A 21,910-nucleotide genomic window follows, 5' to 3' on the forward strand; every position below is an offset into this window, starting at 1 on the left:
TCCTTTTGTTTGGTTTTCCTTTGGCTCAGGGAGGCGTGAGAATCCTGTCCAAACTATGGTGGCTGGTAAATGAACAAAGCAATTAGTAGCACAGGTCACAGGTCACAGGTATGGAGAGTGGCTCTATCTCATGTTAGATCTCTCAGCACACGATGGGTCGCTCACAATTCAGTCAGTGCATCTGGGTTGTGTCCGTGTTTGACCTGCTCAGTTTCAACATCTTTACTGATATGATCGGTAATTAATAATTTATACTCACCCACCCTTCACCTCTGCCATCTGCTTTGTCCCCACTTTTTCAGATTGAAGATTTGGTTTGAGAACTCAGAATCCAGGGAGGCTCAAATTGTAGAAACGGAATGCTTGCCAAAATCTTTAAACCAAAGCTGCTAGATTTCATTAGATATCTGAGGAGTATCAAAATCTAACAACTTTTGTGCCAGAAATATTCCGGATAATCTGTTTTTTTCCCCTGGTGTTTTATCCCTCTGAGATCTCTTTCAAAAATGTTTTAATTTTGCCACATCACAGGAAAAAAAGATCACAAAAACACACAAGGCAGGTAGAGTGGGGTGGGGTTGGCGGCCTGGATGGGAAAGCGGGGCTGGAAGTCACAGAGGAGTCATTAATGAAGGGTGGATGACAGGTCTTTTCTGTCCAGCCTCTTCTTTTCCCAGCGCTGCCTTAGTTCCATCCTCACCGGTCGGGACTCTAGTTTGGCAACGACCTACATAATTCTGAGAGGAATTTTTTTCCCTAACAAAACACAGAATTGTGAAAGTTTTGGGTGTCCTATGTTTTAATCAAATCTTTATTAATCTGTCACCTGAGAGCTGAGCTTCTTTTTCAGATTTGCTTGATATCATATTAAACTCATAGGATTAATTAAAAATATCCACTGGCTTAGCAGTGTACAGCTCCAATGTGAAAATGATCAGTTTTAATATCTTTGGTTGGAAGAAGCTCAGAGGCATTGCTAGGATCATATTATGACTGTGAGGTTGTGTATGAGTTACCTGTTGATGGAATTTCTCTCTTTGAAGGACGTCCAGACAGAAGTTGCCACATTAGACACCAATACATCTTCCTCCGGTCGTCCACTGGTTGGCCAGTACACTACAACCAACATGACATCCAACGTGAGGACACCAACGCCCTCATGGACCCTCAGTTCGGACCAGTCATCTACAACCACAGAACCAGCTAGTCAAACACCATCAAGAACACTATCAGACAGTCAGTCACCAGGCAACACAACACAAACCAGCCAATCACCAAGAAGAAAAGCACAAACCAGCCAATCATCAGGCAACACAATGCCATCCAACCAATCACCAACGACCTTGGCACCAGGCTGGCAACGACCAGGCAGCACGACACCTGCCATTAAATCTCCAACAAAGGTCGGAGTCACTAGCCAATCACCAACCACCACAGTACCAAACAGCCAATCAGCCACCAGAACAACACCACTTAGCCAATCACCAACCACCACAGTACCAAACAGCCAATCAGTCATCAGAACAACACCACTTAACCAATTACCAACAAGCACAGCACCAGCCAGAAAACCATTTGGCAGCTCAAAGACAACCAGTGCAACACCAAAATCCAGCCAATCAGCTACTTCTTTAGCACTAGCCAGCCAATCACCAAGAATCACTGCCCCAGGCAGTCACCCTCCAGTGAGCAAGGCACCATCCAAAGCCTTATCTGACCATTCAGTAGAAAGCCAATTACCCCAGAGCCAATCAACAACTGGCTCAGAAACATCTAACAAATCACTGCTCACTTCAACATCACATCATCACTCTCCTACCAATTCATCACAAACTGGTCAATCAATAACCACCACCACATCACACAGCATAATGTCTCATAACCATTCACTGTCAAGTGCAACACCATTCGACCAACCCCTAACTAGCCCAGAATTACCAAACCAATCATCACCTGGTCCAGTGTCACCAGAAAGCGGGGACTTTTCACCAGAGGAACGTCCAGTCAATATTTCACTGCTCACCAGGCAGGCGAAGGAAGCCCTGAGGTTGTCCCGTCGTAGGATTTCAGGTGGGTTTATACAGTGATACAGATACTGCGAAATACTGTGTACAAGTACATGAGTGATTGTGTGTGTGTGTGTGTGTGTGTGTGTGTGTGTGTGTGTGTGTGTGTGTGTGTGTGTCAGACTTTGACAGTAAAGTATACCACAAATGTCCTTCTAATAATCTGATTTAAAACACCTGTGTGTCAGCCTGCCCTCAGAGGTTGCCTTGGTGATTTTACCTGCTTATGCAGCCTAAAAGTACCACTCAAACTAATGCTTACAACTGAAAACATCCCTAACTGTAATCACATGAGGTTATCTGTGTTAGTGTGTGTGGGGGGGTTAGAGAGAAAGAGACAGATTGTGTTTCAGAAAGACATTATATAAATGTATGGGAAAAAGGTGTCAGAAATATCAGTGGAACAGCTGATAAAGTGCAGAGATATCAGACGAGTCCCTGATTAATACGTGTATCTCAGCTGTGGCTCTGGCTTGAAGCTCAGAGATTGCCATAGCAAGGGAAAGATAGAAAACACGCAGAGACACAAACATGCTACAAATTCAGACTTCAGTCTGACAGCAAATGCGCTGGAAAAACTCACAACTCAAGAGATTTTTTTTCTGGGGATGCAACACTTTTATTCAATGCTTCTTGATTGGGAAACTTGTGAAGACGGCAACCTGTTAGTGGTGTTTTTAAAAAAAAAATAAGGTGAGTTTGGTTGGTTTATCATAACATCAGTATCACATGATTCAGAGCTATAGCCTACTATGAGCCTAGCTTTGGTCTTTAGCCAGGTCCATTACTTTTATGTGTCCCCAGAAACACTTGTGGTGTTGTGAGTTTTTGCAGCTCATTGTCAAATTAATGTTGTTGTTTTCCTGAATTTGTAGCATGTTTGTGTTTTTGCATATGTTTTCTTACGCTGTAGTGTATTGAGCCCTCATAGCCACCATACTGAAGCCGAATTTGAATTTAGCACCTGAGAGTTGACTAATGTGGCTTCATCAGAGAAACAGGCGAGCCCTGTGTTTAACTCCCCTAGTACGAGTGAACAGAAGGAAAATAGCTCTTATCTCATTCATCGATACCCTTTACCCCCACCCCCTCATCCCTCCAACCATCCCCAGCACAAACCTCCTTATCATACCTGTGTTTGAGTGGGACGTGGCTGACTGGGCAGACATGCTGTAAGCCCACTGAGCAGATGTTGTTACAGCAGAATGAGGAGCCGTCGTTTGGTGTCTGGTGGTGCGTTCAGTGACTGGAACATTTGTTGGGACTCAACAGTGCTGATAAGTCGGGGGTGGGGCAGACAGATGGCGACTTAAGCTTAAAGTTTTGACTGCAAACTCTCTCATTCATGTGTTCCAGTGGTTCTTCAGGACAAAAAAAAGAGAGACAAATTTTGTTGACACAAATGATATGATGAAGTATACTGCTGTTTGGGACCTCCAGGGGTCTGGGGCTCCTGGACATTTGCCCAAATTGCCAATTTGGTAATCTAGCCTTGATGTACTGAGACATTTGACACAGTCAAATCTAAGTCAGATTCAGGTGAAATTTAGATCATATAGCTGAAATATGTATCAAAGACCCTGGAAAAGTGAAATGATGCCTTGCGTTGCAGATGACCACCAGCAGTAACAGTGTGTCTGTTTTCTCTCAGCGGAGCGGTGTGCCCTTCCCTGTCTGAACGGTGGACTGTGTGTTCAGACGGAGATGTGTGACTGCAGCTTGTATCAGGCCACAGGACACAGATGTCAGACAGGTGAATCACACACCTGATGTTCTTCTTTTTACAGTCTTTACAATCTCACTCACTTTAAAGGTTTTAAAAACATTATTGTCTTAAACCGTTATAATATATAAACTTGAACCACCATCAGGAGTCATCTTCACAGTGTGAAAGTAAAACAGATGAGTGAAAAATAGTAACAAGCTTATTGCCAATTAAAATAGATTCAATTTTAACTTTTTTGTTCATTTGTTTTTGTCATGTTGTAATGTTCGACAAGGTTTGGCTTTGAGGAGAGAATGTGTCAGTGCAGAAACATTAAATCAGAAGTAAGTGGAATATTTGTGTTAATATAAGTCTTAAATAGTTATATCTTCCGACGGCAATCACTTATATAGAGTGTTTGGTCCGAAACACGGGTCTGTCAGTCACTCTGCTCTGCTGTAAGCCGAGGAGAAAACTTTCCTTGTATCCTACAACCTTTATCCAATGAGGAGAGAGAACGGCATAAAGGGGCGGTCCTCTCTCTGTGTGCAGCCAAGGGATGCGCGTGAATGTGGTGACATAGGGACGAGGGCGGGGACTGCTAACTCCATCTGCTGACAGGAAGTTAGGCAAAACCACCGGATCGCTTACTTCTGCTTTAATCAATGTTGCACTTATTTAAGGAAATACACACATTTTTATACCTTCCGTGTTATTTGGAGTTTTTTTTATTTATTCATTTAAAGCGTTGCTCATTTTGTTTGGGTTTGGACTTGTTGGTCGTTCCAAATTAAAAATGTACTTAACGAAATGCCTGATTAACAGAGACTCTCGTTTTCACTTAACAAGGGATTTACCTCCAAATCTTACACTTTAAAAGCAGGAGATAATTACATGTGCTTGCATTACAAGGTTACTTCATTGTCATTTCCTTGATGATAGAGCAGTAATCTACTTTGCATTTCTGCATAAACATTTAAGTTTTTTTTAACTCATTGTTTAATCCTGAACCCAATTTCTGACTTAATCCAGTTGAAAGTAGGGTGAGTCCCAATAAAAAAAAAAACACATTGGTCCACTGATTACATCTAAAAATGATTAACGGACCATTTAACCGATAATATTTAATTTCTTTCTTCTTCAGAAAATAATCGTGTTCATTATTGAGGAAGCTGGATTGGTGGAGTGTTTGCTGTAGCAGCTCTCTTGTCTGAGCCGGTAAATAATAATTTCATAACCATATTCCTCTTGCCCAGTTCCAAATCCTGGCTTCGAGAGGGAGATGACCTGCAGGACGTGGGGTCAGTACAACTTTGAGACCTTTGATGGCCTTTACTACTACTTCCCCGGTCGATGCACATACACGCTGCTGAAGGACTGCGAGGACACCACCCAGGCCAGCATCGTTGTCCAGGTCAGTCCAGACCCGTCTGCACCGGGACGAAACAAATCCTCCAGACTTGAAGCTGCCCAGAAGGTTTCGCTTCGACGCTTCCAGTCGAGGAAAGTTTGGGCTCCTGCTCTAAAGCACACTCTCCTCACTGACTTCAGCCCGAGCCCGAGGAAAAGATTTACCCTGAAGATTAGTGAAAGCTATCTGGTTATTAGAGTCAATTACCATTAAATACTGCAATTACCCACTATGCCTTGAAAGCATCTGCAACAGACTGGGACTTTGTTCCCCTAAAAGGCAGCAGATACTGTAGCGGTGTATGGGAAAACCAAACCAGCCAGGGAACATGAAAGGAGCCTTATGCATTATGATTACTGATAGCAGATTAATACCAATATTGATAACAATGAGCATTTCATGAGCAGAAGTAAAATACAGAACTGCACTGATACAAATCTGACAGCCTCAACATGTCCGACCAGAATAAGATGACATTTTCTTTTGTAGTAGTCAGTACCACACCTTGCTCTGGAATGCTTCAAGATGGCAAGCTTGTGTGTGTGTGTGTGTTTTAGGGTCAAGTTTCAGCATTTAAACCAGTCCTTTAGGGAGCTTCAGTTCTGGAGCAACTGGTTCAGTATTTGTACCTGCTGTTCACAAGAAAGACATGACAGACACACCAAGATCAGATCAGAGTTTTCAAATGAGAAGGTGTAATGTCAAAAAACATCCGTCCATCTCTCAATACTTTCTGATTTCAATCCCTTCTCTGTGGCACCAAGCCTGTTGGTTCCTGCTAAAGACAGACATCTTTCAAACTGACACGCATATACAGCATAGAAAACTGCTATGACTGACGATATTGGTACATAGTGCTGCTAATTTATTATGGACTATTTTCAGGGGTGGATTAATCTATTTTAACTGCTTTAGTCTAGCTGTCTATTGTGTCATGTTGTCCATCCAACCATTGCACTCCAATGGGCACAGTATCTCAGTAAAGGTAAAGATGGAACTTCATGGCAGAACGCGCCAAAGTTGGCACAAACACTCACCAGGATTGAGAGATTTTAGGGGGTCAAAGGTCAGAGTGGCCACACACAACGTGATTTTTGCCTTGTTAACGCCTTAGCTCAAGAACCCTTCAAGGATATTCCTTTAAATTTTGCACAAATGTTCATTTGAGCTCAAGGACAAGCTGATCCCATTGCAAAATGGTCTGACAATATGTTAGACATGAAGATAGATGAAGAAAGGTGTGAAATGAAACTTTGTTGTATGGGAGTATGAGTTCGGATTGATCTCCAGATTAGAGACCATGCAAGATGTCCTCACTCTGTTGACCCACAGGTTGCAACAGTTCATTCTGGTTTCCAACAGGCTCAAGTAGCATCTTGTTGTTTGCAGGTCCACAATGATCCGGACTGTGGCTCCGCCCCCTACACCTGCCAACGATCAGTCAGCATCTTCCTGCCGTGGGAGGGTGAAGTCCAGCTGCATGCCACCAACGTAACCTTCAAAGGCCAAAGGTCAGTAGTTTAACACAAGGCATCAAATTTTTGCATCAGGACTCGTCGTCTATTTCAAAGGTCAGTGGCATCCATTCTCACTGTGGATTCACTGTCTCTGTCTTTAGTTTGCAGCTGCCCTACCACATCCATGACCTGCAGCTGGAGCATATCTCGCAGTATGTGCTGGTGACTCAGGAGCATGGCTTCACGCTGGCCTGGGACGGACGCAGTGGCTCAGTCTACATCAAACTCAGCCCAGAGTTTGTTGGAAGAACCTGTGGCCTGTGCGGTAACTTCAACGCAGACGTTCAGGACGACCTGAAGACCAGCTATGGTAGGATCATGTCTGTCCATCATGTCTGACAGTTAAAACCTAGTTAGATCCTGCTTCATGCTTAAAATATTTTAAATGCAGAAAGACTTACTGTTAGTTGCTTACTGGAATTATCGCTCGTAGAATCTGCCCGTGGGGCGTGAGACCTGAATCCAACTGGATCAGATTATAATCAGTCAGCACTTAACCACAAACAAATCCTGGTGTACACACATCCAGACAGATTGTAATCTGATCAACACGATCATGTGAGGATGCATTTTACTTCATTACCAAAAAGGTTAATGCAAGCCTGGAAGTCCAAGTACAGTAGCTGTGATGACAGAAATAACCAATAAGCAGAACAAAGAGTCCCCATTAATCATTTGTAGCTCTTTAAGCTGTCATGTTTTAAATTGTTTGTTTTTTTTAAAATAAATATTATCTTTAGTTAACAATCTCCCAGGTGGCACAATCATTCACAATCTCAACTGAAGAAAAATAAATAGATTGTTTTTTGTGCCTCACACCAACCAATCTCTTTGCAATGTCTCTGGATGCATCACTTGATTAATACTCATGACATTCAAGTCTTTGCGATATAATTCAAAGCACTGAGATAAACTACATCCGGTGGCTGCATGGCAAGTTATTATTATTATGCAAATGTATATAGCATATAAATGTAAAACATATACTGTATGTATTTTTAATTAATGCACATTATATATGTAAACAACACATACATGGAGTCTATTGTTCACATTTATATGATACATGTTGCACACATATATATTGCATGTATGCGTCAGAAGGATCTTAGCTATTTATATAGTAGTAGTACACATAGATGATACATACATACTGTATACGTATCTATACCAAAGCTCAGTGGCATATGACTGTTAATATTATATATATAATATAAATAAAATGAATATATGTAAATATAAAAGACAGGCATATCTAAGATATAATATAAGTAGTATTAGTAGTACAATGATTTACATGTTGTTTAAACACATCTGCATATTTTTTCACATATATGATCAAAACATGACACAAAGATTCATTATGTATGCTTTGTATTTTCCAAAGATGTATACAAATTCTACAATGGCTATATCATATATGTTATAAAATGATATCTTTATATATCCACTGGATGTATATATGTGATATTGCCTCATATATGACATACATGGCGACATCTTCCTCTATATATGCCATATTTTACATTTACAAGCATGTACATGCTTGGAAAAATATTGCACGTTGGAGTAAATAAATACAACTTGTTCTTGCTATTGCTTCACAGTTCTCTCCATTATAGCAGTTCACTTTCTGTCTCTTCCAGGTGTGCTGACCCATGACCTAGAGATGTTTGGGAATAGCTGGGTGGAGACGCAGCCACACCAGGCCCGATGTCCCATGGTGCCCTCTGGCTTCGCTTCACCCTGTGCTGCAGTTGAAGCCCATGTCCTCATGGTAGGGAGTCTGCAGAAAAATAACATGCTCTAACAAGCACAATAAAAACAACACAGAGATGTGTCTGACAATGGGCTCATGCCGGTGACGCTGTGGGTAACAGTGAACTGGCAACTGGCAGTGAAGCTTAGGGTCGATGCTGGATCTGAAAGTTATGGACCCAAATTCAGTTGTATTTCAGATGACATGACAGAGTAATAGTTAGTTCCTTGATTGTGTATGTTTGAACAAATATATAATTGTATTTATTTATCATGCAGCTTAATTTATTTGATTAATTTAGATTATTATTAAAGGGATAGTAGCATTTTTTAAAAGTGGGGTTGTATGATCTACAAATAGCCCCTAAGTACTTTAATTGCAGTAGCAGACTCTCTGCACTCCTCCCGTTAGCAACGCCAGCCCATAGCCCTGCCCAGAGATTTACAACATACAGTGTTGTAAACAGACCCAAAGAAATGGCCTATTTTCGCAGCCTAAAAGAGGTTTTACCTGAAAAAAAATACACAGTTCCATTGTTCGCTATAATATAATTTTTTCCAGACCTTCAAAGTGCAGGAAAAACGCAGTTTTTATTTGGACCTAACCAACTGTTGATCGGCGGGCGCGAACCCTGGGCGGAGGGATACGTGAGTTGATTAGGTCCAAATAAAAACTGTGTTTTTCCTGCACTTTGAAGGGCTGGAAAAAATTATATTATAGCGAACAATGGAACTGTGTATTTTTTTTTTAGGTAAAACCTCTTTTAGGCCGCGAAAATAGGCTGTTTCTTATGTTGTAAATCGCTGGGCAGGGCTATGGGCTGGCGTTGCTAACGGGAGGAGTGCAGAGAGTCTTCTACTGCAATTAAAGTACTTAGGGGCTATTTGTAGATCATACAACCCCACTTAAAAAAAATGCTACTATCCCTTTAAAGGAAAAAAGTAGCTTATTTAGGCCCCAGAAATCACATTGTTGTGATTTTGTGTTTTGTGTCTTTAGTTGTAAATGACCATGTTGAGTGATGAGTAAAAAACTGTGTGTGTGTGTGTGTGTGTGTTTGTGGCTGCAGAAAGTGGAGGAGGTGTGTGCGATGCTTCTGGAACCGCCATTTGAGAGCTGCCATGAATTTGTCAGTCCACTGTCCTACATGGCCAGCTGCTCCAACGACCTCTGCACGTAAGAGCTACGCCCATCACCTACCTTATTAAGTTCTGGCTTTGGTGCCTCCTTTACTAGTATTGCAGAGAGGAATGCATTAAAAAAAAAAAAAAAAAGTTAAAATGAATAAATATCCAAAGACCTGCTTGGTGCCAAACTAGATTAAACAGTTCATTTCCACAGGACAGTCATGTTTGGTACTGTAAGTTATTGTGGTCATTTGAGATGTGTCTTTTTCTGCCATTCTGTCTGTGTCCACAAAGAAGACTGTGAGCACTTGTCTTCCTTTCTGGTTCACCACATTCTCAGTTGTGTCTTTTGGTGGCCTTAATCCATGATCCTGAAGGTGCCCTTCTTCTGCAAGTAACATCAGCCTTGGCAGTCTATCACGCCTCTGGCCGGTTTAGAAGAGTTTCATTCTTCTGTTTCTGTATCTGCAGTTTCAGTGACAAATACAGCAACACCACAACAAACTCTTCGGGTTTAGTTTTCCATTTAAAGCCATCATGGACACAGCTCGTGGGCAGATATTTGTTTGAGTTGCACAGTCCAGTCAGTTCTGAGCATACCTGGCTCTGTGGCCTCAACTCTCCTGGCCGCTCTCAAAACGTCCTTTTCTGTTTGTTTCTCTGTTGAAGGTCGGGTCCCAACGGTGATGTGGTATGCCAGGTGTTCAGCGAGTACGCCCGGGCCTGTGCCCACGCTGACCACCCACTGTACGACTGGAGGCAGCACATTCCTCAGTGTGGTATGTGGTTCCAGGTGTTTTGCTGCCGAAAACATGTGTCAATAACTACACCCAAAGAAATACATTTGGAGAGAATATGAAGAATTTTTCTTTATATATTATGTGCACAGTATTTGTGTTCATATCTTGTAATAACAATCTATTTTTTTGTGATTATGAGAAAAAGTCATCGTGCAATGGTTGAATATCACTAAAAACATTGGCCATGGATGTAATGCATAGTATGTCAAGATTTTCAGCTGTCTAGATAGACTATTCATAGTTGAAGATGCTTAAATGGTGACTGTTTCACAAATGCTTACATTTTGAGTACATTTAATGTCAAAATGCAATTAACAAAATTATTTATTTTGAACAGCACATAGCAGCCTACCTAACAATAGCTAAAGAACTATTAGCAAACTTACTTGCTGAAGGGCCTCAAATAAGTCAGTGGAAATAACGAATGACGTTTGGACACCTACTAAAATTATTTTAAAGATTAGATATATTGTATTGCCTACCTAATATTTGCTAAACAACCTACTGTCAAGGCTAACACCATGCAGCAATTTCAGGTAGATGGCTAGGATGTCAAATGAAACTGCAGGAATAGCACAAATTTGAAAATGTTGTATCTGTAATGTGTAGCTACAAAATGTTAAGTACATTAATTTTATCCTCTAAGTTTTATTGATTGTGCTTATATCTGTTTATTAAAAAAAAAAAAACTGAAACAGAATTATCATTTAAATTCAGCACTTTCAATGGTGTCCACTGTGCTACAGTAAGGTTATTCTGACCAAACGGTCAATTAAAGGTAACCATTAGCTGTGGTGAAAATGTGATGCAGTGGTTTCATTTCAGTACGTATCATCTGTAGTCAGTCTTTACTGTAGAAAGTTTGAAATTTTTGACAGCTGTGTCATGTTTAATTTTTGCGACCAGTGAAGCAGTGTCCTCTAGGTCTAAACTACAGGGAATGCATCAGCTGCTGCCCAGAGTCCTGCAACCTGGAGCGAACATGCATTGACAGCAAGCTGGCCTGCTTAGACGGATGCTACTGTCCAGATGGTGAGTTCAATCCATTGCACTAGAAATCAACTTTTTTCTTTCCTATCATCACTCTTCTTTTACATCCTTGAAACATCTTGATTATTAACTGAATGCACATGCATGAAAAATCCTGTCCTCCACCTAGTGTGTTTCCCTCCAGTTGGTATGAGACAGTAATCCTCCGCCTGTCTTGACATATGCTTCTGCCGTTTTTCGTCCTCAGGACTGATCTATGAGGACGGAAGCTGTGTAATGCCCTCTGACTGTCCCTGTGAGTACCATGGCATGTTTTACCCCACTGGACAAACACTGCAGGAGGAATGCAACAACTGGTGAGCTGTGTTTAATTTCTCCCTCACCTGCTGTGCCATTATAAAGGGTTAGGGTTAAACAGCTGGATTACAGCTCTGATTTACCTGTTCGAATACTATTCTACTGTCAAATTCAATAATGTCTCTCAGTGAGAAATACAAACATTTCTTGTTTTCCATTGGACAAGAAATTGGACGTTTAATGAAGAATAGGTCGGTGGTTGTGAGACCGTGTCGTCATCACGTCTAAAAAACAGCATATTATCCTGGAGACTCAATGCAGTCTTTTAATCTTCTCAGATCTGACCACCTGGGCTTAGTGTGACCAGTTTCTGCCAGTGATCCTGCTGATTAGCTTAGCCTTTCATGTTTTAAGAGCCACCTGCGGATGTCTCTGCTTTCTGTTTCAGCACATGCGTGGGTGGAGTGTGGAACTGCACCGACTACAGCTGCCCAGGTTTGTGAGCCTCTATCTGTAGGTGGTTTTCGTCTTTGCTATAAAATCAAACCTGCTGATATGAGGTGATCATCTCATTTCATTAAAAACCAATGATGCTTATAAAAAGTAATCTTTTCCTCAAACCTCAATGTTCATCTCTCTTTCATCTTCACTATAATGCAAGAAACCCTAACCCTAACCCAACAAAGGTCGAGGAAGGAAAATTGCCTGATAATTTAAGTGTCAACAAAGAAAGTAGCTGTTTCTAAGTGAAAAGAAAGTTTTCCTTGCAAGGAAGGAAGGAAAAGAAGAACTTGCAAGGCAAGCAATGAGGAGGCTTCTGTATTAGGGAACAAGAAAAGAAGAAGCTTTCTGTCTAAAGCACCTGCCTTACCAAACCTATTCAGGGAAGAAAGGAGGATGCCTGCCAACCATTAAGACAGAAAGAGAAAAAACTTGCAAATGCATAAAATTACAATCCAAATTAAATGCTAATTATCATGGAATATCCTCCAAATTACTGTGTTTCCATCTACTGTTAATTGGATTATAATTTGTGAAAATGAAGATTAATTGAGGTGTTAATGCTCTGGTTCGATGCCATTACACAGTGATATAATCAAAAGAGAATCCGTCAGCATCGAATGATGTAAAACATTATAGAAGTTTGGCATTTACCCTTGTTTCATGAGTTCTTGTGTGTCTCATCTTCAGGAGAACAGGAAGTCTAACTGGACGTTCACATGCTACATGCATGTGATTGATTGATTGATCGATTGATAAGATGAACAAAGGAAATAGGTGAAAAGACATATCATTCTTTCCACAGGCGAGTGCTCGGTCACTGGCGATATGTATTTTCAGACCTTCGACGGACGAATCTACAACTTCCCTGCAACATGTCAGTACGTCCTCGCCAAGAGTCGCAACTCAGGGAAGTTCACAGTCACTGTCCAGAACGCCCCCTGTGGAGCTGTGAGTAACCTTTAATCTGCTTTGTTTATATCTAATTAAAAAATATCCCAGTTATGAGTTTTTTTTTTGGTTTTTAACAAAACATCTCTCCACCTGTTGTACAGCTCCTTCACTTTAGCCTTCACAATCAAAAGTGCTCTGCTGGCTCAGTTTACAGGTTTATGCAATTTGTCTGTCATGTAGATCATATCATTATTTAAGTGCTCAATAATCCCTGCTGAACACAGGTCATTTTGTTGATGAGCCACGCTGCGGCTTAGACAAGCGAACGCCTCGAGGAAACGTCTCGATCAAACTTGGGCAGATAATGAACATGAAAAGCGACAAAAGACTGAGAGTTTCTTCTCCTCTCCGAGCCTCCAATTTCCCAGCAGCCTTTGAGCTGTTCAACAAACTTGTGGGGGGGTTGAGGTGAAGGGGAGGAGGCGAGATATAAGATGTCCCACTCATCAGAGCAGAGGCCTGAGACCCCTAACAGCCAACTGAACAGGATTACCTTATCTGGCCTGACTGACAGAGCTGTGGATGGCTTTGTAGTGAAGAGGGAAGTGAAGAGAGGGACAGGAGGGGTGGGGGACTTGGACAGAGAGAAGGTTATGCGAAAACAGGAGGTGAATGATGGGAAGAGTAGAAGGAGGAGGGGTGGGTGAGGTGGGTGCTAAAACCTTTCGGCTATGGGGCTCTGCCACTTATGAAAGAGACGATTCATAGAGGCAGATCACTTACGTACTGTCACCAACACAGCAGAGGAACTAATCATACCTTTACTATAGTGATGAACTCAAGAACTTGTATTTACATGACACACTAACGTGCTTTAAATCAAAACAGTAAAATATGGTCAGGCAATAGAATTTGTCATAATTAAATTTCTTAAACAAACCTCAGGAGGCTATAATTAGTGTGTTGAATGGATCAGAAGAACAGACGTGTGTATGGCTCCTCACGGTGATTAACTATCACTGGACTCTGTTAGCTCTGTTCTCACTGAGCTTCACAGCTTCACTATCCTTCATAAAGGCTTCACCTGGCCTAAAACAGAGACTTTGCAAAGCTACAAACCCGGTTTTAGTTTGAAAACTCCAGAGTTGCGCTGCAGTGTGGACAGGAAGAAACACAGACAATAATGTATCACCCATGGTCGGATCCTGATTGGGTCTTATAAACCTCGACCACAGTGATGATGTTGCTGTTGTTCATTAACATTATTGTGAGTCATGTTGTGTGACCTGTAGTGTGATTGCTGCTGTTTGGGAAGATGCCATCATGGTTTCTGAAGCCGTCTCCCCTGAATTGCAGAACCTGGATGGGGCCTGCATCCAGTCAGTTACCCTGGTTGTTGACGAGGATCCGAGGACGGAGATAACACTCAGTCACGTTGGTGAGGTCTTCATGGCTGGGCAGTACCGCATCTCCCTGCCCTACTCTGATGGTAAACCTCCTTCATCTTTTACCACATTCTGACGTCTTTCAGTCCTCTGCCGTCATGGCAGAGTGGAATTATGACAGCTTTGTTACTGAACAGGAATTTTCCCAATACTCAACTGCATTGTGTCACACAAACTGAGCATTACTTTCTTTTCACAGCAATGTCTGTGTCACTCCATTGATCTATTCAACTGCCTTTTGTGTGTTTTGTGTTGAACTGTGTGAGAATAATCTGATATTTTGGTCCGTTAGGGAGTAAATACAACACTTAACTCAACAACGATACTTTGTCACAAACAGATAAGTTAGTTTGCAGTCCTGACTCCATTTGATCAGTGAATACCTTCAACACTCAATCAATTAATCCTCTGTGTTTATGTAGAAACTTTTATACACTCTGGTGATCTCATGGTGCCCTGCTAACTCTGTGATAAACTAATTTATTTTGATGAAGTAAAACGCTTTGAATGTGATGCAGCCAGAGCAGGAAAGGTTTTGTTTGTATTAGCGTGACGCAGCACAGCTCTAAGCATAGAGTAATAAAAATCAAGTCCTGCTCACGCATCTGCAGAGAGCAAGAAGAATTGTTAAAACAGTGTAGGCTGGACCTGCTTATATTAACTTAACCTCATATGAGCAGAAAGCCTAAATGACCTCCTCCCATGTGTCCTGCAGACATGTTCCACATCCAGGAGCTGTCGTCCATGTTCCTGCAGGTGAGGACGGCGTTAGGCCTGCATCTGCAGTACAGCTGGACTGAGTTTCGTCTCTACGTTCAGGCCAGTGAGCTGTGGAAGGACGACACGGTGGGGCTATGTGGCACTTTCAACGGCAACATTCAAGATGACTTCCTGTAAGTGTGTGCCAACAGACTTTGAACCTCTTGGTTAGCCCCGCCCCTCGACTCACCCACCAATAAAACAAAAGAGCACATACTCCTGTTACAGAGGCAGAGAGAGAGGTGATGGTGAAGTGGTGAAGTGCTTGCTCTCTCTCTCTCTTTCTCTCTCCCTCCCTCTCTCTATCTCTCTGTCATACTCACACACACACACTCACTCTCTCTGTAATGCACACTGGCCGGCGGCTCGGCATCAAAAGCCTCGCTCTCTGATCGGCTCTATTAGGCGGGCCAGATGAGCACCCAACTGGACACACCACTTCAACAAGGAATTTACTGTTAGTGGAATAGGGGCTCCACTGTACCGTGTCGTAATGGCCGACCATAAAGGGCGGATGTTGTCTCACAGCTGTAAATGGATATACATCACAGTTAGTGACTAAAGTGGTCGTATGCTACCAGAGAGAAAACTGGAACTCACTTTGCCTGAAGCCTGAAAGACCAGAAAAGATCCAGTTAAAGGCCCCGTTTGATATTTTGTCTTAAACTTTTCCTTTTAGCGCTGACCTCTGCTGTTTCAAAGTTTCTGTGGTTGTACTTGCCTTAAGGCTGCAGTAGTTTTTCAGTAGTAATTCAGTTGCACGTTTATCCTCCAAAACAGACGAGTCAGAACAAGAGGTGCTTCCTCTTCTCTACTATTCTTATTTAAGAGGAGAGGTTTTAAATGGTTGTCTGATTAATATTGTAAGTACAGTGACTTCGAGAGCTCAGTTTGAATTAGACTGTTTAAACAATGAATAATATATAAACTTAATATATTATTCATTGTTTAAAAACTCTTTATATTATAAAGAGTCTAGTGCAGACCAAAACATGTAAAGCTGAGCTTTTAAGATCAAATAGTCCCAGATGTGGATCAGTGTATTTGAAAAAAAAAAAAAAAAATCACCTAATTTCTATGTCTTTATGCTCTATGTCTTTAAATCCATTTTAGAAACTTTTTTCCATAAACACTTGGCTGACAAACAGACATTTCATGAATTTGTAGGATCGATAGTTTGACTGTTTGTATTGATTTCCATGTTGACTAATGTGAGTTTGGGGGTTTGGGAATTTAAACACTGATGAGGTAGCTTGTAGATGAGAAATCACACACTAGTAACATGTCAGAGGTTGGATTTCAGAGGACAAAGTAGAATCTAATGAGTCTGTTAACTGGTGACTGTTGTTGTGAATGAGTCTGTGTGCTGGTCCTCCTGCAGATCTCCGTCGGGCATGATAGAAAGCACTCCTCAGCTGTTTGGAAACGCCTGGAGACTGTCGTCGGCCTGTTCTCCCGCTCTGAGTACACCGCAGCTCGACCCCTGTGACACACACCAGCAGGCCGGTCAGTCCCTCTCCTTTCTCCTCTACCTCGCTGTATTCACAGTTTTATACCTCATGCTCAGGGTCACTATCTGTGAACTTCACTGCATTTATATCCCCAACACATGCCTATGATCCTGTGTGTTAACATCAGCTCTGTTGCAGCTGCAGGATGATTTGAATTCAAAGTGAGGTTACTCTGCTCATACTCACATTCTTAATTGCCCTCAGGGGACATTAAAGATTTTCAAATCAAATTCAAATCAATTAATTTGTGTCTTCCACAGTTTATAGCAAATTTTAGTTTGGAGATGATTCATTACCTTGTTATAGAAATAGAAACAATAGGCTTTATGCACAGCTCTACTACTTCCTGAATTAAGCCAGCTCCTTTATTTCCTGTTTTACATTATTGAACAAACTGATTAATCCAGGTGTGTCTGACCTCACAACAATGGTCAGACACACCTGGATTAATCAGTCGGTCCAATAATGTAAAACAGGAAATAATTATTATATTATTATATATTTCAGGAAGTAGTAGAGCTGTGCATAAAGCCTATTGGCAAAGTATTTTGCTTTTTTACATTTTTTATTTATCAGAAACGTTTATTTACACAGAGTGACTGGTAGGCAAAAGTTAATCTGAGGTTATATTAGTACATTTATACTTTCTGTAACATGTAGGCTCATACAAGACAGTAAAGCTCTCCACAAACTGATAATTGTTGGAGGACTTACAGTTTACCAGTCTGACCGTCATCGGTAACTTGATGGTGACCTGCTGGTTTCCCCCATTCAGTGGTCTACGCCTCAGAGATGTGTGACGTACTGAATCAGGACCTGTTCTCCGCCTGCCACGAGTACCTCAGCCCAACACCTTTCCAGCAGCAGTGTCGCTCAGACACCTGTAAGTGCGGGACGCCCTGTCTCTGCTCCGCTCTGGCCCACTACGCTCGCCACTGCCGCAGGTTCTCCGTCATCATCGACTTTCGCTCACAGATACCCGACTGTGGTGAGTACTCAGGGAGGATGTTTTTGTTTTTCCCAAAATTCACCCTCCATGTTTTTTTGTTTTTTATTTCTTATCACAAGCTTAGTGTTCACGCTACAGTTGACTTTCAGAAAAGCACCAGAAGATATTTAACATAGTTAGAGATCATACTTCATCTCAGTTTGAGTTCTCTCTGAGAAATGTAAATTTGGGATTTTTTATGGTGCCAAGGCTCCATTTGGACAAACAAACTCTCAATTGTTCACTCTGTCTCTTCATGCATGGATTTTCAAACAAACTGTCCAGCTAATATATATTCAGATATTTTTTTTAGATATTCAGATATTTTATTTTTCATTTACTTAGAAAGAAAGAAAATGTGTTACAGATGAGCAGTTGCAACAGATGTACATGAAAGGGAACCCCAAAGAAGCAGAAACTGCTTATAAATAGGGGACCAAGGCTGCAGATATTCAGACGTGATGATGCAAACAAACTAATGTCTCTACTGCAGATGTTAGTGGGAAAAGCTGTGTTGAAATGTGAGTGAAATGAAATTGTGTGCATGAAACAGACATCTTCACTTGTTTTTCCACTAGGCTGGTGAAATGGTAACAAGTGTCTAGATTTGTTTGTTGTGTTTAGATGGAGAGGCCAAGACCAAGACATTGTCTAGTCCAATGTGATCATGCGTTTTAAGTTTAGTCACTTGCCAGCAGCTCATTCAAAATAAACAATTATAATTCTAGTGACTAATGATAAATGATAATTATAGTAATAATAAATTACACTATTTAATCCAGCAATGGAACTTTGAACGTAACTTGTTAAATGCTGACACTCTCCCATAAGAACAAGGGTGAAAGGGGAAGAGGTAAAAGTGGGGAGCCCCCATTGTCTTGGATAATAACATTGCATGCTTTAAGAAGAAGCTAAAATTGTTTTTGTTTACCCAGGAAGGATAAATCTGTATGGTTGAACTACTGCTCCTTGAGTATGAAGAGGTGCCATAATGTTGGCTGTAGTGCCTTTCTTTGTTTTTGTCTTTAGAACTGTCTTTTGAGCAAGTGTCTTTGTGTTCTTGTGTTTTCGTAGTCTAGAGTGTCTATGTCAGTATATTTTGAATTGTGTTGTGAGATTGTTTCCTTGTCTTGTGTTGAGATGTTTGTGTGTGTGTGTGTGTGTGTGTGTGTGTGTGTACGTACTGTATGTAATGTATTTTAATGGTTGTGTTGTGAATATGTATGTCAATGTATTAATGAAAATATGTATTGTATTATAATTTCAGTGATCAAGACCCCAGGGAGAGTAGCTGCTGGAAAGTCCAGCAGCTAATGGGAGTCTTTAATAAACATAAACATCAACATAAACATAAACATAAACATAGTATTGAACATCAGGACACAGAAAGTTACCGTGGTGGGGTGACATGTAATGGCTTTAGCTCTTAACACAGGTTCTATGTCGATATAAAACTACACTGCTGTGTGACCATGTCTGAGATCTGAATCAGAATTTCCCCGTTGATGTTGTGTGTCCTTGCAGCGCTCACCTGTCCTCCCACCATGCAGTACGGGACCTGCGTGTCGTCCTGCCAGCGCCGTTGCTCTGCCCTGTCTGTCCCACAGCACTGTGGGGAGGAGTGTGAGGAGGGCTGCGTCTGCCCTCAGGGCTCCTTCTACAACCACCGCACACACACCTGTGTGCACAGGTAAGGGATCTTCATCAACCTCCATAGCAACAAAGCAGAGAAGTTCAATGAGTATCACTTCAGCACACACACTTGTATAACATCAAATGTTTTTTTTTTTTACTGTTTGGAGAGGATACTCATGCCGTGTTCATGTTGGTTATGTCAGTGTTGAGTTCAGCAGCGTCTCGTCGTCTCTGTTGCGTATCGGAGCAGCTCAGTGTTGTGGAAGCTTGTGAATCCCGTTAAATGGCTTAACTGGCCGGAGTCACTCCCCCCAAACAATCCCCTCAAAGTGATATTTGTATCTGCTCTGGAGTTTGGGTCAGCCTTAAGTGGAAAGCACAGTATCTTCCCTGCAGACGCAACAGAGACAGAGGACCTCAGTGACTGAGCTCTCCCTTTCAGCCTGCTGTGCCCTAGAAGACATGCAGCTTAATTCCTCCTAAATGTCCCAGGTTTTTACATCCTAGTGCAGCGCAGCGCCTTACTTACCATGTGATAGAGTTACATCAAGGAATTCTCCGTGAAACCCCCCTTTCATTCCCACTCGGGCCGGGGACGACACAGATATCTGATAACCAGTGAGAAAGAATTTGTAGTACAGAGGCCAATGTGTGCCGCTGGCCTATATGTTACAAAGGCTTTCAGCCACCGCTAAAAACACTTCTCCACAATGTCAATACCTTGTAATATTTTTTTATTTTTTGATAATAACTTTGTCTGAAGAATTGACGTTTTTTTAAGGAGGTTTGTTTGGTTATGGAAACAACATTTCTACACTGATTTTAAAAGCCATCTTATCTGTCCCCTGTCCACTGACCTGTAGTGCTCTGTTGAAGGAAAGATGAGACCCACTTAAACATCATTATTTACACAGTAACAAACTCTGTATGAGCCAATGCCTGGATGTGGTGTTTTGAGAAATGGTTGGACATTATAAGGAGCTTCCACATCTGTCGAACTGATATTCACATAACTGGATCACTGATCTGACATAGTCTTGTGTGTGTGTGTGTTTTTGTGTTTTGTTTTTGTGTCCTGGTGACTTTTTTCAGGAGCGAGTGTCCCTGCAGTTTCCTGGGAGCAGATTACGAAGCAGGAGATGTGATCATGACGTCAGCAGGTGTTCAGTAAGATCCTCCTCCTGCTCTCTGTCTTTACCCTCAAAACCTCAGACAACCCAAAGGCCAATATCAGCTTCTTCTCATGTTTCCACCTCTAACAGTTAATTAAATGATGATGATTTAAGAGGTTTTAATGCGTCTGTGCAGCTCAGTTTGGAGTTAGATACAGAGTGAATCACTGACTGGATGAGACGCTACAACCAGAGCACTGGAACAGATTTCCACTTGTTTCTTCTCTGTGGTTACATGAAGCTCCACCTCCTGTCAATCACAACCCAGAGCTGCAGACACAGTGAAAACCCTCAGAGGAGCTTTAAAAGTGATGGTAGAAAAGCTGTCATGATCTGGATATGGGCAGTTTGCTCAAACACTTGTAACACTTAACTTTTTTACAGGCACCAAACTTTCCACATAGTTTCCTGAGGGACTATCTTTCAATAACAAAAGACTTTGACAGATATTAATAGATACATCAATTTATAAACTATGTTTTAATTGCCTTTTTTTGCGCATTTTCCGGTTTCTTTCTTTAAAACTTGAGGAAGTTAATTCTTTTGAGAATATGATCTATAACAAATGTTGGTTGACCTATAAAGTGTTTTTTAAAGAGGAAATATGCATGATTTCTAGCTTAACTACTGCTACATTTTTATCTTAATTAAACAGCTTTGGAGTAATTGTGATGGTTTAATAAATTATACCTGTTACAAGGGAGAATGGAGGCTCTCTGCCTTCCACGTAGCGTCTCTTGGCTGAAAAACAACTTTGCAAGACCAGCGCTGCCACCCCAGTGTCCCAGCTCTCGTCTCTGTGCACCGCGACACAAATGCACCCTGTGACCCATAATCTCTTGTTTATAACAGATAAGATGACACAAATATACACAACGTATATGATATATAACTTTATAGTACCACTCTATTGATTGATTTCTCGCTGGCATCGTTGTAAACAAATGCACATTGCCAGGAGGAGGGTTAGCAAAACAGCAGAAAAGCGACCAGACTTAGTTCCCCTTTAATGTGCACAAGTGTAATTTCTGGTTCAGTGTTAAATGAAGGTTCAAGGGGTGACTAAACATGTTAGAATTGACCGTCTGGGATCAGCATAACGAAAACGCAAACAGAAACTAGAATTATACTAGAATTATCTTTGAGACGTAGTTGTCTGTCATGTCATGTATTACATCAAATCATCATGTAGTGTCTGTGTTTCCCTCCGTCATGTAAGGTCTGTCTGTTTCCCCTGCAGGCTCTGTCTGAACGGTAAACTGGTGTCTCAGACTCCAGACAGTGGTAGGTCACTCATTCAAAATGTTTCTTTAATGTCTTCCTATTATTTCTG

General features: G+C 41.4%; 1 protein-coding gene across 2 annotated transcripts in view; it reads left to right on the forward strand.

The window, feature by feature from the left end:
* otog (otogelin) overlaps nucleotides 1–21,910 on the forward strand; it is a 62,956-nt gene that overhangs the window by 2,166 nt on the left and 38,880 nt on the right. For both annotated transcript variants that reach the window (XM_085769965.1, XM_085769959.1), the window contains exons 4-22: nucleotides 1,044–2,070; nucleotides 3,718–3,819; nucleotides 5,028–5,185; nucleotides 6,572–6,693; nucleotides 6,801–7,009; nucleotides 8,346–8,476; nucleotides 9,528–9,634; nucleotides 10,255–10,364; nucleotides 11,292–11,417; nucleotides 11,623–11,731; nucleotides 12,121–12,167; nucleotides 12,979–13,124; nucleotides 14,424–14,556; nucleotides 15,228–15,405; nucleotides 16,653–16,777; nucleotides 17,558–17,770; nucleotides 19,295–19,460; nucleotides 20,498–20,572; nucleotides 21,818–21,861. In XM_085769965.1, coding sequence (XP_085626091.1) covers nucleotides 1,044–2,070; nucleotides 3,718–3,819; nucleotides 5,028–5,185; nucleotides 6,572–6,693; nucleotides 6,801–7,009; nucleotides 8,346–8,476; nucleotides 9,528–9,634; nucleotides 10,255–10,364; nucleotides 11,292–11,417; nucleotides 11,623–11,731; nucleotides 12,121–12,167; nucleotides 12,979–13,124; nucleotides 14,424–14,556; nucleotides 15,228–15,405; nucleotides 16,653–16,777; nucleotides 17,558–17,770; nucleotides 19,295–19,460; nucleotides 20,498–20,572; nucleotides 21,818–21,861 — 3,328 coding nt within the window. The remainder of the gene's footprint in view (nucleotides 1–1,043; nucleotides 2,071–3,717; nucleotides 3,820–5,027; nucleotides 5,186–6,571; nucleotides 6,694–6,800; nucleotides 7,010–8,345; nucleotides 8,477–9,527; nucleotides 9,635–10,254; nucleotides 10,365–11,291; nucleotides 11,418–11,622; nucleotides 11,732–12,120; nucleotides 12,168–12,978; nucleotides 13,125–14,423; nucleotides 14,557–15,227; nucleotides 15,406–16,652; nucleotides 16,778–17,557; nucleotides 17,771–19,294; nucleotides 19,461–20,497; nucleotides 20,573–21,817; nucleotides 21,862–21,910) is intronic.

This window comes from Trachurus japonicus, chromosome 3, assembly GCF_045865225.1.
Source record: "Trachurus japonicus isolate A0001 chromosome 3, Traja_1.0".
Taxonomy (NCBI): domain Eukaryota; kingdom Metazoa; phylum Chordata; class Actinopteri; order Carangiformes; family Carangidae; genus Trachurus; species Trachurus japonicus.